The 18,454-nt window shown below is 37.0% G+C and overlaps 1 protein-coding gene across 3 annotated transcripts in view; it reads right to left on the bottom strand.

Annotated features, from left to right (window-relative positions):
* The window catches only part of LOC126849658 (puratrophin-1-like), a 261,721-nt gene that overhangs the window by 65,933 nt on the left and 177,334 nt on the right, over positions 1-18,454 (bottom strand). For all 3 annotated transcript variants that reach the window (XM_050591699.1, XM_050591698.1, XM_050591697.1), the window contains exons 7-11: positions 15,678-15,771; positions 15,498-15,590; positions 15,023-15,112; positions 13,060-13,277; positions 12,320-12,458 (exon numbers count right to left, since the gene is read on the bottom strand). In XM_050591699.1, coding sequence (XP_050447656.1) covers positions 12,320-12,458; positions 13,060-13,277; positions 15,023-15,112; positions 15,498-15,590; positions 15,678-15,771 — 634 coding nt within the window. The remainder of the gene's footprint in view (positions 1-12,319; positions 12,459-13,059; positions 13,278-15,022; positions 15,113-15,497; positions 15,591-15,677; positions 15,772-18,454) is intronic.

The following is an 18,454-nucleotide window of genomic DNA, read 5'->3' as shown; positions in this document are numbered from 1 at the left end:
GCACAGTTTATCGCCTTTACGCCTAATTACGGAGTTAATTGCCGATATGGGCGCGGTGTGTTTCGATGCCGCGCTCGCAGAAGAGTTGTTCGAAAGAAAGAGAGAAGGAGAGGGAGAAAGAGAGAGCGTTCGCGGATCTCTGAAACGCGCGATTATCACAATTAATGAATGATTACATTATCTACTCCTTTTTCAACTTGTCTCTCTCTCTTTCTCTTTTTTTGCTCTAATCTCTCTCCTTTAACGAGAGAACCTCTCAATCTCCTAACGGTCGCGCGCGCAAATTCTTCGTCCTACCTCTTATCTCATTCGATCATAATCTACACCATAATTTCTTCATAAGAGTCTCCTTCCCTCTCGTTGAATCGACTCTGTCTTTCTTCGCTTTATAAAGAACGCGCCTTAAATCAGTCACAGTGTATTAGCGGTGCCAAAGGCGGATTACGACGGTGCAAAAGATAAACTCTTCCTCAAGGTCGGCATGGTCCAATAACGTGGGAATTCGCGAGCGCAAACGCGCCGTTACGCAATTAAACCGCTCAATTCAATTAGCAATAATTGATAAATTACACCTCGCACCGCGTGCGCAGTAACTATTTAAACGCCTATTCGAATTTTACAAGCGTTCTTACGACGCCTTCTCGCCAAATAATTACGTTGCAATAAAAAAATGCAAGATGTTACAGTCTCGTATAAAATTGACATTTTCTTGAGCAATACTTTATCATCAAAGATATACAGTTTTATAATGTAATCATATACCTAACTCATATACCTAACGTGACGAAAGGATTTTTTTTCTCTCTCTCTCTCTCTCTTTCTTTACCTATTATTCTATTTTTAGTTTCATATATTTGTTAATAGATTATATCGAAATTATATCACTTCAAAATAATGTAGGTATATATAACAGAGAAAAAAAAAAGTCAATTCTATTTAAGTCTATGTCATCAGTTCAACAAGATTATTAGTCCTCGAGTAATTGTATAAGTCAACAATCAATTGTAATTCGTGACGATCCTTTTAAGAGATTCAGTCCCGCGAGATCGCCATTATTGGGCTGCCGAGAGCGTTAATCCCATTAACTTTCGTTTTGTTCTAATTGCGCGAGTCAGACATTCGATATCGTTTTTGGCATCCCTTCCAATTCTCCGTAATGCTACGAAGAGCTCCGAAACTTGGTTCCACGACCCCTTAACGAACACGAAGGATATAATACTCTGGTAAGCGACCGGTAATACTTTGGTAAGTCTAATGATGCCGACGGTTCTGTTACCGAATACCAGTCACGCAATCCAAACCGTTTCCTTCGTGCACCGGTACGGATGCGTAGATGCAGTTTTGGCACGAGCGACGTCGCATACGCGAAAGACACTTCCATGTCAAAAGAATGAAAGGCATATAATTCTAACATTTCTATATATAAAAAAAAAAAATTATATGATAATATCTGTGTGGTATTACCATATATTTTTTTTATAGAAAACATGTGAACATTAATACTTTCTATTGAATCATGAATAAGAAATACTAGAAAATAATAGAAAATATTAATTATATATTAGGAACGATTTGGGATGATAAAACTAAGGAAAAAAATATAAAAAATAATAATAAATTTTTTCCATTACTTTCAAAAGTATTTTCATTACATAATATTACCAACAATAAATGTCAATAATTTCCATTTTATACTTTTTATTTTTATTACCTTTTAAATAATTTTGTTTAAATTAGGTTTTTTATATATATTTCTCTCTTTCTAGTAATTTAGTTTAATTTTTCTTGAAGATTAACTAGAATTTAATCGAAATGTTGCGCAATCTTTCATCTCTAATATACATAGTCGGTGATTTATCAAACGGTTAAGTGCGCAGGAATTACGATAAATCATTCCCGACATTGAAAGTAACAAGTAACTGATTGAAAAATAGATATCGACCTTTATAAATATACGATACACGAGGAAGAGATCAACTTTAATCTAACAGTTTTATCATCGCTAAGGAGGATGAATACTAAGTGAAAGGTAATCACGTCATATCATCGGGCGGATTCTAAGCAAAGCTCATAACGTTATTATTTACGCGTAATTTAATGTAGGAAGCGCAATGTGAAAATATAAAAAAAAAAAGTGAGGAAAATTCTTGGAGCCCGTTTCTCACGTCTGATTCAAGAACCAAAGGGCACGTATAAAGTGTAAGGTGAGGTATTCGTTATCTCGGGCTTCCGTGAAAAGAGAAGCCATTCATGAGAAAGTTCTACATTCTGTGTCGAGAAAATCGCGGAAGACATAGATCGAAGGAGTGGAAATTATACGAAGCAGTAAATAAAATAATTTTCTCGCAGAGAACGAGAGAGACAGTCCATAATACTTTTCCTCATTTCGATGTTAATGTGATCGTCAGTAAATAATTTAATTTCTAAACTGGCTTGCCTGTTAACAGCAATCTAATCTGTTTATTCCAAAGATTGCTCGTATAATTAATTTATGTAAAATAAATATGAAATACAAAGTTTATTGAATTTAATTTGATAATAGAAGAACATATTAAATATTAACTCTGTCTAATATAAAATAAAAAAAAAATAATAATTTTGGAAAATAGACAGACTATTCACAAAATAAATTATTCAACAGTAAAAAAAGATTTCAGTTTTTGATAAAAAGAAGAGTCATATATTTTTAAAACACTTTTTAACTTTCACATACAAAGAGAAAAGAGAAAGCAATTTTTCAAAATTCACGATGTTAATTAAAAACCAATATAATTACAAAAAAACATACATGACGGAGTAAAGTAAAACCCACCGTCTACCGTTCTACATGTGTTTCTACGAAGTATCTACTTCAAAAGAGATTCTCTGCAAACAGCAAGTTTGCGGCAAGAAGATAGAGAAAGAGAGAGAGATCACGAAAGGGTTATAGGAGAACCACAAGAGGGAATAGGATCCTCGGAAAGGAGACTCAATGACCCGTGGACATCCTGTCCTTTGTGGGATCTTTCGTAGAAACGATAAACCGCGCGTCGCGGCGTAAGAGAAAAGGAGGAAAAGAGAGAAACGGGAGAAAGAAAGGAAAAGAAAACGATGAGACGACGACGACGACGACCGACTCGTCGCCACTGTGGCAGGAAACGCAGCCTTTATACCTATAAGGCGTTATGACATGCCAAAGAGGTCGCCGCATACTTATTTGCATATGCTTCGGTACAACAATGGTATCAGCCTTACACGAGTCTCTCGGCTAGATGCATTCTGCGGTGGCCGCGCAATACAAGCAGCGCAACTCGCCGCGAAGCACAATACACACGCTGTCGGTTTCTTAATGGACCGCAATTTTTCGCGAAAGTCATTAATAAGACTCGAAAATCCGAGAATGAAGAAGATATACGAGATTTGCATTATTAATGCCAATGTGTTTAAATTAAATTATTTTTATAAATATATATAAAAATATATATTGATTATTTTTACAAAATATATGTTAAATATTTTTATGATTATTTTTATAAAGATATATACATGTAAATATATATATAATAAAAAAAAAATTTTCATAGAGTATTATCGTTTTTGGATATTTCAATTAATATAAAGAAACATTAGTTATTTCTCCACATCTGTAATTCATTATCATATTCTTTAAGAACAGATGTAAGAAAAATACAACTAATTTTTTTCTGCAAAAACAATTAATATAATAGTTAATTTTCATCAATTATTACTTCCAAGTACATATATATATATATATATATATATATATATATATATATATATATATATATAATCTCATCTCGATATAAATATGTTTATCAAAATAGTTCCAATTTTAGGATATCTTTATTTAAACATCAATATCAAAATTGTACAATCTACCGCGGAAAACAATTGTCTGACGAAAGTTCGAGTTTCGAGCTATCATCCTGAGCTGTGTAACGACAGAAGAGATAGCGGTTACTCGCGGCCCTCGCGAGACAACGAAATTGCAGGAGTAACACGACGCTTAGCAATGAAGCAACGCGACTGTACACGCACAATAGGCAGATAAGAACGGCAGGCGGTCGTAAGAGGTATGCAGTCCCGGACTTGTCTTACGCGTTGATATGCGCCGAGGAGCGGTGTGTAGAGAGCGAACGCAAAGAGAGGCCCTCTCCCGAACGGGAAAAGCGTCCGCCTTCGTCGGCCGTGCCCGGCGCGCATCTCTTTATCTGATGGAAAGAAGCCGCCTTCGGAGACTTTTGCCCTCGCGCGAGATCGAGTCCGAGTGTTCGTGAGTCATCACCGCCGTGGCACCGAGGGCAATATGAACCTTCCGTTCCTTCCTCGAGCTCAAGTCCGTAAACTCACTTTCTTGCGCCGCTAACTGTTCAGGAAGATTGCAGTGAAACTGTACGAGTCGAAGCTCACTTTCGTTTGTCCAAGTGGAAGTTTGTAGGTAGTCAAAGTACGCGTTTAGCGCTATTGATTTATGGTGGGAAGATTAATCATCTTACTTTCTCTCTCTATCTCTCTCTCTCTCTTTCTCTCGTGTGAGCATTAATCATTAAATAAATTCAAATAATCTCCACAGGAAAATTAAAAATAAATAAAATTATCAATTGAAAGAATCATCTCAATCAATATGATACAATACTAGAAATTTTTAATTAATTAATCGAAACAAATTTTAATAAGATTATTCAGATTGAATGAAAGATTTCAGTTTTTTTATCTTTTTTTACTTTTTGAAATCTTATACATATTTATAATTATAAAATAAAAAAATATCTTTTTCTTCTAGCAATCACGATACTCTACAAACGATAGAGTTAGTATTATTTTTCACCGATCATATCTAACTAGAGAAATCTCGAAAGTTATACCTAGATTGAGGATCAAAATAGCATAAATCTTCTATAACTGACACGCTTTTAAGATTTTTCTCGAGGATCACTTTCATCACGTAAAACTCGATCTTTTTTATTTTCGTCTGATTTTCCATTCATTTTCCAATAATAATTTTCATTTCATCTAATGCTTCAACGCAGAAGATATATCTCATATCTTCGTACATGATTATTAGCAACGTAATATCAAATAAAATTCTTGCTATTCCTTTCCGAAATTAGAACGATCCAATTATCGACTTCTAATCGCGTCATTTGCGGTCGATCGCGGTCGATTATTCGTCAGCGAAGTCACGTCTCACCCAGTTCCAATGGAATAGACATCGTCAATCCGATGCGAGCGCTTATTATCATGGACATGGGCGTTTGACCGTGAAACAGGCCGTTTGCGCTAACGATGTCTGTAATAGTCCGCGGGATCAGTGTACTTGCTATCATTATAAACGAATGCGGCCTTCACTACAGTGCACTCTAATGAATTCTCAGATGACCAATATTTATCGCCAGATACTAACAGTTTTCTAATGCACCTATATATATGTGTGTGTGTGTACATCATACATCGCCATCATCAAATAATAATTTCACGTGGTCAATATTCATTGTCTTTTCAGAATCGCAGATATATTTTACGCAAAAAAGTATGCTAATATTTATTCGCAATAATTGACACGATTGTCGCTTTTTTCGTCTCTTTTAGTTGGTCTCTTTCGACATGGTAATTGAATATTTTTTTGACCGCAAATTGTACGAGCGAAACAACTTTACTTTATTGTTGCATCAGCTGTTCCCACTATATAAAAAGATCGAATAAAATGGAAAGTTTGAGATCGAGATGAAAATTCTGCCATATAAGGCGACAAATCTGAATCTTCAATTTCGACAGTCGATATAGTTCTTAACCGGAATTTCCGCCGACAATCGCGCAAATTGGGTGTGTAAATGAAAGAAAGTCGGCGTCTTTAACGTTTCGAGAAGAACAAGGTATTGAAAATTAAGGCATTATACAAAGTGCATGCACCGTGTCTGGATCGTTGCAGAACGTGCGACGCGATCATTTCGCCCGAGCGTGCGTTTTATTCGCCGTTATTTACTCAGGCCCTGTGATCGCATCGTGAAAGACCGCCGCTTTACACGCTCTTGCGCATCATTTCGAGAATTGTTGGCACTTCCTTATTAACAATAAGATTCATTCTGCGGGAAATTGCTGGGCCGTGCGTGACGAGAGTATACACGATTTACACGACAGCCGGAATATCTATTTAGTGTTGGCCTATATAAAGCCTTTTTTAGAACAATAAGAAAGGATAATGTAAAGATTGAAAAGAGGCATATCATTATAAATACGAAAAGCGATATATACATATAATTTAATTCAATTATAATGTTTTTAAGAATCAATCATGCGATAAATCCATGAAATAAGCATAATATAAAAAATTGAAATCTTTTTTAAAAAATAAAAAAATCAAATAAAAAGTTTTTTAATCTATAAATAATATTGCAAAAATATAATTCTTAATTTAAACACAAATTTCTTATAAATTAAACCTTAATAAATTTCTTAATTTAAATGCTTACATAATTCACATACTATATAATTTTAAGAAGAATTAAATTATATAACCGATGGAAGCAGATCGGGTCTTTTGAAAGTTAAATGTCGAAAACTTGAAGGAAAGTTAGCACGATATTTTCTCGGAGATGACGAAAGCGGAAAAAAAAAAACGAAGAAAGATCAAAACCGGAAATTTGCGTTGCGAATAGACTCGGCACGTTTCTCGAATCTCGAGCAAAGAGATCTTTTAATGCGCTGTAATCGTCAGTCGGGAGGAGCTCTCTAATACTGGCCACCATCTCTGGCAGGCCAATAGTTAGAGGAAAGTGCGGGTAAATGTAAAACGTGACGCGGTTTCAATCCGTCGCACGTAATTGGGTGTAAAAGTCGATCCACGTCCACTGAGACAAACGAGCCGAACGGAAGGAGACGGTACAAACCGGCGGCAACATTTCTCTCTCTCTCTTTAATTCACATTAATCCTGAATCTGGAAGCCTTCCACATATTATAACACGAGAAAAAAATGCCAATTGCATCCAAGAAATACGCGGCGATCAAGGAAGATGAGGGTTACATGAAGAAGGACGATAAATGAAAGTTTATTTTTTCAGAAAGCCCGTTTTACTCTTGATACACGTACATTAGATTGACGTCGGTAATAAATCTTTGTTCGATCACTTGCTACCTTTTATAGCGCACGATCTATTTAATAGACAATTAAATGTCGACCGACAGTTTCTTTTGTTAAAACAAAGTAGAAAGTTATTTTGAAAGTACAAAGGTTAACGAAAGAATAGCAGAAGGGAGAAATTTAATAAACGGAAAAACACGGAGAATTAACAGGATTCTTCGCGCAAGGAGTTATGGTAATGTATCGCATCCTGTTTCTTTTCCTCCGAGAATAGGAAACATAATAATCTGATATTAGGTACTCATATTATGCTCATAATGGCTTTGCAAAGCGCGCGTTTCCTTTAAACGTAGAATAGCTCGTTATATCGCAAGTATACCGTTATAAAAGTTAACATAGAAATATTTTCAATAAAATGTCATGGTCCACCGCGCGCTTACATATTGTATCGGAAATTTCTCACGTCGATGGACACGCCTTAACACGGGCATAATATGAAATAAATATATCTTAACTTTAAGAGTAGAAGTAGAAAATATTCAAAATTATAGCCACGCGTGTATGAGGCGAATAGTAATTCATGCCTACTTTCTATGAAATTACAAGAAAACACAATCAGTTTTACATACAAGACGGATTCTCCTCCAACGTTTTAATTATTGCAGTGTTAGCATCTCTGATTTTTTTTTCCATTCATTCGTATATCAATTCGGGGAAACATCAGGGATTCTTGAGACACAAAAGTGAATAAAATCATTTAAAATTATTATTTCACAACGTAAGATCCTATTTAGGAAAAGAATAGAGACATTGCTAAAGTCAATAAACTATTTAAAAACATTTATAATTTAAAAAAAAAATTTGATAGGAAATTCTTTTCTCGAATCATTTATAAAGGGTTGAAGTTTAAATTAAAGTTCATTAATCGCAAAATCTCATGCGAAAAGAGACCGCTTCGTGTCAGGAACGAATCAGCACACTTTCCCATACACGTCCATAATTCCGTACGCAGTGTTCGCTCTCGTCGAGAGGGAGGAACCGGTGTTACAGCAATTAATTCGAGTGCGATCGGTGCGCTCCTCTTTTCCCGCCCGAGTTCTCATCTCCGATCGTCGTTGAGAGACGACGCGCGCTATTTCCGTGAACCAAATACGGCGTTCGGTCAATGTCGAGGAGCAGAGAGTTGCCGACGCGATCACGCAGCGGCACGAACGATTGATGAGCAGTGTCGGACTGATTTTCTTTCAGAGCCTCCAACTTTAACTTAAAGACTGTAACAATTGTTTGACCACGAAGAAACTCAATTGCATCGACGGACATTTTGATTTAATTTTGCAAACAAAAATGCAATCTAATTATGGTATATAAAAATATTTTATACTATAATATATCTTTAATTTATTTGAAAACAAATTTCATTTCTCTATAACTATATTTTCTGTTTTTTATTTGTATGTTTTAATCCTTTTTAATTCTTTGATCTTCTTTATTTTGGGGGAAAAGACTTTTTATTTTATGATAATAATGAGAAAAATAGAAAGGAGATGAGGAGGCGGAGGTTTGCATCAGCCTTCACGAATCATTAAAGTAGAACGCGTAATAACGGAATGCACGACGAGATTTTCGCTTCGGGCGATCATCGTGATTATTATTGTCGTGCGTGTTTTCTAGATTTTTTCTCTCCTTCTCCTCCTCCGACAACAAAGCGTGATAATTTTATGGCGATCGAAAGGCGCTGCCATTCGCTCGAGGTGAACCACCGATTAATGTTGAACGAGAGAGAGAGACTACTTCTCCTTTATAGACGAATAGATTCGCATGTATCAATCATTTGAAATTAGAACGGCCAAGAACATTCTATAACTTGTAGGCAAAAAATGAATATCTTACGTCTCTATAGGTACATATGTAACGATTGCAGTCTTATTGTGTGAAAGAGATTATTCTCGTACACTATAACTAGGTTTTTATAACAGAGTTATTCATTAAGTCACACGACATTAAGAGGCAACGTCCAAGATTTGGTCGAAACATCATAAGATCTTACGAAATAGAATATTTTTCATTTAGCAATGCTGATGAGGCAACTCTGAATAATATATATATATATATATATATATATATATATGGATCGCCTCTCTTGCATGATCGTCCGTAACGTGAAAGCGCTGGAAGTGCTTCGATCGAACAATTAAACAATTGTCAGAACCGCCGACCCACTTCCTGGTCAGGACACGTCGGTCCTTTCTTATGCGTGCCACTGTACGGAGCACTTTCGATCTATTAAATGTCTCTGGCAATCATCGAGATTAAAATCGCCCGATCGCGTGCGTTGAGCTTATTTCGCAAAAGAATGATCAAATACAGCGTATGATACTGCATCCTATGCGCCCCACCGGAAATTTAATAAAAGAGAAGAGAGAAGAATGAACAGATGCAGAGAGAATGCTACCGGTATAAATTATCTATAATGTATTCGATTATTTCTCTTTTATTATAAATTCTCTTTGTATAGACTCATACGAAATTACCAATAATAAGAAATAGTTAGTTGGATTTAATCTAAAAACCACGCGGGCATATAATACTTTCACTAATTTTTCAAATTATATTATCGAAACAATCGAAATACATATATTAAATATTTAATTTAAGGATATGATTGTTATATTATCGGATTCTAAATTTATTCTGACCTCTCTATGGGCTTTAGAAGCACATCGGGTAAGATGCCAACGCGCCTCCAGTCGTAAACAAATCAACGTGGCGCTTACGGGAAAATTATTTCGATTAATAATTAATCAATTCGATAATGTTGTCTCGCGTTATCGCCCGCGAGCCGCTACTTGCTTTTCTTTACTATTGCTTGCCGATGATAGATGAATCGATCCGGGCAAAACGCGTTAAACTACCCATTACCACTACGCGTTGCTGATCACATCGGCGCGCACACGGTTAATAAGATAATAAGTACCACGTGGGGATGAATAATCGCGATTAGGCGCCATTGCGCCGCCGGTCCTAGCACACGGTATCCCGCGAAGAGGGAGCCCGTTATCATTATCCGTACGTCGCGAGGCGGCAATTAACCGTAGCAATAAGGAAGTGCCTACATTACGGATCGACCGCCAGGCTCTTTTATGATTTTCGTTGCGCCAGCATAACTAAAGTGTGCACTTAGAAGACGAATCGTTGATTAATAAACCGGCGATTTGATCAGCGTTTCACAACGGTATCCCGTCGACGGGGTTTCAATGTTCGGGGTGCGTGTCCGTTTCGATAAACTATGGTAGAGAGATGCCATTTCCTTTCACGAACGAAATCCATCCAAGGACCATGGTTATCGGCGGATCAAAATTATAATACGTGACGTTAAGTAGCGGTTTCGTCAAAGTGAAAGTCCAGTGGCGTGGCGACGATCGGGTATATGACTTCGCGTACATCGCCGCACACCGAGTATCTAATTATCGAGGAATGCTTTGTGCGTGTAGGAAGCCGCGCGCCTCAACCGCGTTCGGGCTCAAAAACTCGGTGCAAGAAGAAGAATCGAGAAAAGCAATGTGAAATTGAACTATTTACACGATATGTATTTATACGATTTCTCGATCGATTTTCACGCTAAATATAGTTTGTTCCTTTATACTTTGTTATTGAAATGTTTTTAAAATAATAATCTAAAAATATAAAATATAAATGTATATTTAAAACATTGATCCTTTCCTGTTCTCGCAAATGAATTATGAATTCGTAAGGAAAAGTAAAAGAAAATTTTTAAATGTTTGTAGAGTGGAGATGTCGAATATATGGATTCTGACAACATGTCCATCGAATCTTTCCCGCGACACCACCGCTTCCTAGATTGTTTATCGACTCGCACGATCCCCACATCATATTATCGATTATACTCGGATGCGTTAGTAAACGCGCGTCAACCACGTTCTCGGACTTCGTCGTCATTATGAAAATAGCGAGTATAATGCGTCCGAGAGGCACAAGATTACGTTCACCGATCTCCATGGCACTTAATACTCATGGGGAAAACGCGTTAACACGTATTTGCTTTAGGCATCTCTCAGAATCAGTGACCGGACAATCACTCGATCCGCTAAAATTGCCAGAGAAAGCGCATCGAGTGTAATTTAAAATTTTTAATACTTTCACATAATTAGATCTACATGTTTCTAAAAAAATCTCATTCGGAAAAATTGAACCCATACTCAATTTAAAAAAATCTACTTTTCATAATATAATATTTTATACAAATAATGATAGATATATTGAAATAAAATACATATCTCTATATATAATAATTTATAAATAAATGCAGTCTTTCTCCACATGGAAATGAATACTCTTAATATCGCTAACAAAGCCTCGTCGTATTTGCGAAGGACGAAAGAATAACAGAAGCCGCTGGCACATTGCGGCGCAAGATCGATGGGGGATCGAACATCAAGTCGAGAGATCGCGTCGACGACCAGGTATACGCGCTGCGATTTTCGAAATGAAAGCTCGTTCGTAGAAGCGAGAATAGGGAGCCCTTTGTGCGACTCCCCTTTGTCGATCGAGGGAAGACTGACTTGCTGAATTCAATGGACGAGTCGCGCTCGGCGCAAAGTGGCCACGCGCGTCTCAGAGGGAGGTGAGCCGCGTATATACAAGATGCGACATAAGCGCACCGCGTGCATTAACTCCGGCGTAATCATCGGGGGGAGATGGCAGAGCATGTCATGTACGGCGGGCTTTCATGCACGCGGAATAACAAGTCGGTGTACCGACAATCTTTTTCTGGTTCAAGGCCACGGTGGCCGTCATCAACCCTTAAACAACATTCACAACGTGACTCTAAACTTTTTAAAACATTCTTATCTTATTTGGATAAAGTGAATAATTATTGTATACTCTCATAGAATGATAAAATAATGTCGATATTTTTTTTTAACTATAAACATAAACAACTGTCATCATTTTGTTTATATTCTCCTTATAGCTGATAAATATATTATATATTTAAGTATATCTTGTATATCGTGTATCAGAAATATGAAATTATAACATGGTTAACCGCAATATCTTTTCTGACTCATTCATGCTGGCACTAGCATTTAGGATTAATGTCGATTGAATAAGTTGATATGATTTTTTAATTATGGATTAATCAAGATATATCGTAAACGAGGAAAATTTACGAAACTTGTTGAATGATTCGCAGACTCGCTATTAATTTGATCAAGACTTACCTCGTGCGCCTGATCCTCGATGCTCCGTAGAACCGCGAGATTGCGAATAGTCGCGCGTCGCGACTCGAACGAAGACTCCAGCCTGGTGGCGGCTTTACCCACCTCCTCCACCAATCTGTGGGCTCGTTTCACCGACAATCTGGAAAAATTTAAAAAAAAAAAAAAAAAACAATCATGATACACTGTTAAAAATACAAATTCAGCCATCCCCTCTCGTCTCCGAAATATTGAAACCTAACTTGCGAGTCTGCAAAAGTTAAATCGAAAGTGTGTACCGACCATCGCGTTTCCTTATCTCTGCATTAAAATATCCTTGTTTAATACATACTTTATAAAAAAACAAAAATGCAAAATGATGCACATATTATCAACATACTCGCCTTACAAAATTGGCAACTGTCGTTTTTTCAAATTTATGATTTTAATTAAAAAAACTTATTCGCAAAAATAAATCAATTGTTAACTACTGCAGATTATGATCACTAGATTTATGATGACATTATATGTAATACACGTTAATGATTATTGATTAGTAAAGCAAAAAAAGCAAAAATTAAACATCAATATTTTCGTTTAAGAGAAAAATAATTAAAAATTATTAAAAATTAATAAAAATTAATAAAAATTAATAAAAAATATATTGTTCGATAAAACGTATAATAAAAAAAATCTATATAATTCACACTCACATACTAAAAGAACAATGCATTTTGCTTATTATGAATATAAAATTCTTTTACCTAACGTGCTCGATGTGCAAAAGCGGGGCCGCGCGTTCCTCGAGCGCGGCGATAGCTTCTTCGGCATCTCTAGACGTTCTTCTCAATGTGGGGTCCGTGAGGAGCCGACCGAGAGGCGTCAAAGTGCCAGATAGACTCGCACATTCCTTCAACTCCGACATTTCGAGGGCCAACCTGCGACCAGCCGATTGCCACTCCGTCATGAGGCTGTCGTACTCCTGCGGGAAATCAAAATACCAATCATGTTGAAGCGTCGATTCATCTACTTCCCTAATAATATTCTCGCGATCTAACGAAATATTCTTGATCGACAACCGGTATCCGGAAGGAATGTCAGTGCGACGTATAAAAGTAGACATGTCTAATACGGCGATTGCGCGATTCAATGAACCGTAATCGATCAAACATTATTAATCTTATGGAGAGAGCACATTGTTTAAAGAGGTACGTAATGAATGACGCATAACTGTTGCAGAATGTAGAACAAATAATCCGAACTATCTATTATCTCGATGATTTCTTAGCTCCAATTATTCGTTCGCTCGAATCGGATCGCGTGCGCGCAAATACCAATCGCATTAGATCAACTCGCGACGAATGTAGTTATGTTCGGCATAGCGATATCGATTCCCGATACGATCAATTAATTATACATACATATCTATATAACAAGATTTATATATTAATATTGGTCGTTGCAACATCAAGATTATCGTAAAAACTAGATTATCAACTTTCGTATATTAAGCTAGGGATGAAATGCCGAAAAGCTTAAATGTACAATAAAAGTGAATGACGCTATGACTCTACACGTGCGCGATACTAATGTCTTATTTTTGTGAAAGCGCGCCAACAAATCGATCAATCTTGCCGATCAATCGATTAATGCCCTGGGATTAATCCATCGGAAAAATTTCTATCGCGATAATGTCGTAAAATAATTTGATCACTGCAGGACGTTCAAAATTTGATATAGGATTATTAATTGCGTAAGATGATTGTCCAGAATTCTTTTTTCTAATTAAATTCCTTTTTTCATCATAATTTACAAATGAGAACCAATTTTCAATTGTCCAGTCGTATCAATTTTTCTCAAAAAAATTCTCATTGATGAACATAAATATAATGAATAATTAAAAATATTAATCTTTCATCGTTATATCATATATGAATATTGAGCTGAAAGAATTTCGAGAAACCGCTTTAGAAATAAAAAAAAAAAGAGAGTTAACAATTGCAAAAAATTACAAATTATAATAAATACATGTGTTTATGAGATATAATCAAAATAAAAAAAAAAAACAATAATCGGTTTTCAAAAAATTTGTTTAAAGAAAATTTAAAAGATTCTAATTAGAGTATAAGCATGTGAATATTCTTTATCACTGATACGCTGAAGTGCTGACAAATTGGTAATGTCGCTCAGTATCATGGTCGAACGATAAATTCTCTGACTATCATTGCGGCAGATCATCGAAGCGAGCAGATAGGCATAATTATTTCGCTCGAGCAATTTCTAACATATATTTATTCTGTCAAATCTGCCGAATCATTATCACGACATTAAACCGATCTCTAAGTGGCTTTCGGTTACATGATGCTGAACGACAAGTTGCGATAATAATTTATCGCAAGGTTTGCCTTATCAACATATACAATATTATCCACTTTTCCACTTTCGTTCATTAATTTTTATAATATGGTATTTATATAATATGGTGTAACAATAGCTTAATTTTCTCGTTTATAGATATTATGTACACAAATTATAAAAAAGATAAATCGATGGAGAGATTTTATGAAATATTCCAAATAAAATATATTATTCAAATGCAAATAACTGAATGATTTAAAAACTATATTGATCCAGATTTGCCAATCATTATTTAAATGTCGTTGACATGTATTTCAATTTTCGTAATGTGTCGACAAATCTAGATGTTCACTGTAAAAGCATAATTACCTTGTAAAAAGCGATCCATTGCATCTGATCGTGATTTTCTTCTCGCCTGGAAATATATTTGGCGAGAGTGGCATCATTCACGACGACAGTCTGAAAGGAAACGTTTATGGATAATTATAATGTCTCAAAGTCGTTCAGTGCTCGTACTTGTGCGATCGTAAATTACATTTATCGCGAGCACGAGAACAGCTTTTGTATCGATATTCGTTTACGCAACAACAAAAAAGTCCTCGTCACAATGGAAAGCTCTCGGCAATAATGTACCAAGCGACACAAAGTACGTGTGTATACGAAATATGCGAATGTGCGGGCACTCGAGAAACCGTAATATAATGCACCGTGGAATCTAGACCAGCGCGCAACAAACAACCAAGAGACAAAACAACGATTGAACGATTGAGCATTAACTACTTTCTTGTCCGCAGGAAGTGCGTTCAATGCCGTTTAAAGAGATTCAATTCTCCGTCGAACTCACCTGGACGTTACTGAGAGGTAAGAGAGAATCGATCGGTCCATGCGTTGACACAGCATTCCGAAACACGAGAGTCTGCGCCACATTGATTTTGCCCTATAAAAAAGCAACAATCGCGCGTGATTTCTATGATGATAGTGCGACAAAGTCTTTATTCGTTCGATTGTTTGAAATTGTTCTTACCTGAAGTAAAACCAGCATTTTGTCCATAAACTCGAGACTCTCCTTAGAATCACTGAGGATGAAAATAGTGAAGCCATCTTTCGTGCGTTCAGCGCTAAAAATTAAAAATATATACCAAATATTAAAATGTGAAAAAGATACAACTCCGGATTGTTAACGGACAATTTAATCTTTTCGATTATTAAAATAGTTGAAATCGCCATTATTGTTGCAGCGTTTTATGTCATGTGCGAAGCAATTTTTCGAGTAAAATATTTGTTAAACTAACTAATTCCAAGAAATAAAGTAACAAATTGTCATTAGCGTTGAAACAACAGTAATATTTAGACTTAACTCTACGTGATGTTATCGTCATTTAAAAATAATCATCCGTCGTCTCGTATGCCGAGCGCAGCCTGCTGTTTTCGAGTGCTTATCGAAACCGTATCCCGCTGCATATGAGTGAGCATCGGAGCTTATTTACAAACGTCCAATTTCCTAAGCAAATATTATCGCTCCCGTCGAAGAATTCCGTGCGCACACGTGAGTCATCGCGTGTCACAGTAGTAGCTACACGTATGGTAAAATCTCCCACGTGTGTGCTGCTACGATTTCTCCTTCCCGTCGTCATGCGCGGAGAGTGAAGCTTGTCATTCTCGTTGTATGGCTAATGCTTGCTTTTGTAAATCGACGTACACACGTGCAAACCTTGCCGTTAAATCAGGCCTCGTTATGTACTTAAACCGTCGTATTTCTCACGACACTGGCAATTCAGTTGACGGGTTAAGATTAAGAACAAAGCGTTTAAATCGCGGGTAACAATGCCTTCTTAATGTCTGCTGGATATCCGAGTAAATTGTAAATGAAAACTAAATCCATTAAATCCAATTTAAAAAACATAGATAATACTAATTTAAGAAGCCTAATAATTAACTCTTACATCCAAATATAACTGTAATGAATTTTTTTTAATAAAATGTTTTATCGCGCGCGCTAGATGTGATCATTTAGATTATTTAGATCATTAAGCAAATATTATAATATAAAAAAAGAAACTTATACCTGCGATAAAATTTGATCGCATACATATGAATCAATACCTATACTAACTATAATAACAGGATCGTGTCTCCGGTAGCTGAAAATGCGGGTAAGCGCAATTTCAGCCGGCTAAACGTAACCCAATTGTATCGGGTATCGCAAACGGCATTAAGTTATGACACGTGGGTGGCTGGCATTAAGCATGCAGCGTTTCTCACGCGGCTCCCGTGGCACCCACACCCCTCTCATACTCTCGCGTATACAGTAATCGTGCTCCTGCACAGCCCAGTGGTGCAGTGTCTAACCGTCACAATGCCGAGCTTTGTATACGCGGCTGTGTCGCGTACCGAGATCTATCCTAAATTGTCATCAGCGCGACAGGCTACGGAACCGCGCATACATTTCTCTGTCCCCGTACTCTATACCTTCCATTTCTGGTTACGACTAGTCGGCGTTTCTTCCGATTTCCCTGTCGCGATATAATTGATACGCTCGAAATTTATCGAGTGCGGCGAAGGGACGCCTATGTAAATGCTTCGTGACAACCTTCTCAAATTGCACGTGCAACTGAACGTCGTTACTCCCCGTAAAACTCGATAGCGCAAATCACAGAGTTGACCGTGAGTCGATGTATGCGAATCTTGTTGGGGCGCTAGTGAATAAGATAAAATCAAATCGCTGTCTTGACTTCCTGTCGTTAAACGTCCTGGTATATAATCACGAGGTAACCTTCGAACCTAGGAAGATTATGTTTCTGGATTTCAATGCCGTGAGATAATCGCAATAACGATCTTGAATGATGTTATCATTGGAGGAAGGAGGGTTATCAAAGTCTTCAATATTTAATCTTTATTCACATAATCGATTTTTAATAATGTTTTTTTTTTTCTTAATTTTTTATATCATTCATTGTATGATGTAAAAGTAATTTATAAATTATGCATTATACGTTCAAAAATATAATTTTTAATTAATATCTAAACTTGAAGTTATTTAATGAAATTAATATTTCCATTTAGCTAAAAGATTGAATAATCTGATAATGAATAATCCTCAACCAATCATCATCGATGCATATTCGACGCGCATATAATTTGTTAGACATGGCTGAATTATTCGTGCGTATTCTCCATTTTACCGTACGATGACGATGATCGATAAGAAGACGCGATCGCCATCCTCCCTCGATGGAATCATCGCGCAATCTATTATATTATCGAACCGGCTGTTTTCATGTAACCGTAATGACACGTACCCGTGAAACTCAACGGCGCGGAACAGCTAGATCACAGCAGCCGTCGTTCCCCGGAACTGGCGATCGTGTTGATAAGTAAATCACTTTGATTTCGCCGAGTTAACGTCGCGCTACGTGACGCCCACGTCTCTCGCGCGTCTCGGGTTCATCAGCGCGCGATGTAACAGTCGCGCGCGCGCCCGGTTGACGTATGATAAATATAGGTGTTAGCGAGAGCATGTTGCGCGATCACGTCCCCCCTTCTCCCCTCGTACCCCCCTTTACCGATGCAATTCAACGGCAACGGAACGAGATCGATAAGACGAGGCCCAGAGGTTGCCGTGTCGACACTGATCGCCCGTTAGCGTGCTTGACAGTTAGCGCTTCGCCTAAATTACACGTCCCACACATCGAGACAGCTAATGAAAAGGCGCCGGACGATAGGTTTTGTCGCTCGCCGGAGATCCCGTTGCGATGCCAGGCGTATGCTTCCTTTCGTAATAACGTTGGTAACGGGGACGAG

Source organism: Cataglyphis hispanica, chromosome 5 (assembly GCF_021464435.1).
Source record: "Cataglyphis hispanica isolate Lineage 1 chromosome 5, ULB_Chis1_1.0, whole genome shotgun sequence".
Classification (NCBI taxonomy): Eukaryota; Metazoa; Arthropoda; class Insecta; order Hymenoptera; family Formicidae; genus Cataglyphis; species Cataglyphis hispanica.
Note: the sequence above shows the minus strand (reverse complement) of the source record. Positions and strands in the feature narration are given on the sequence as shown.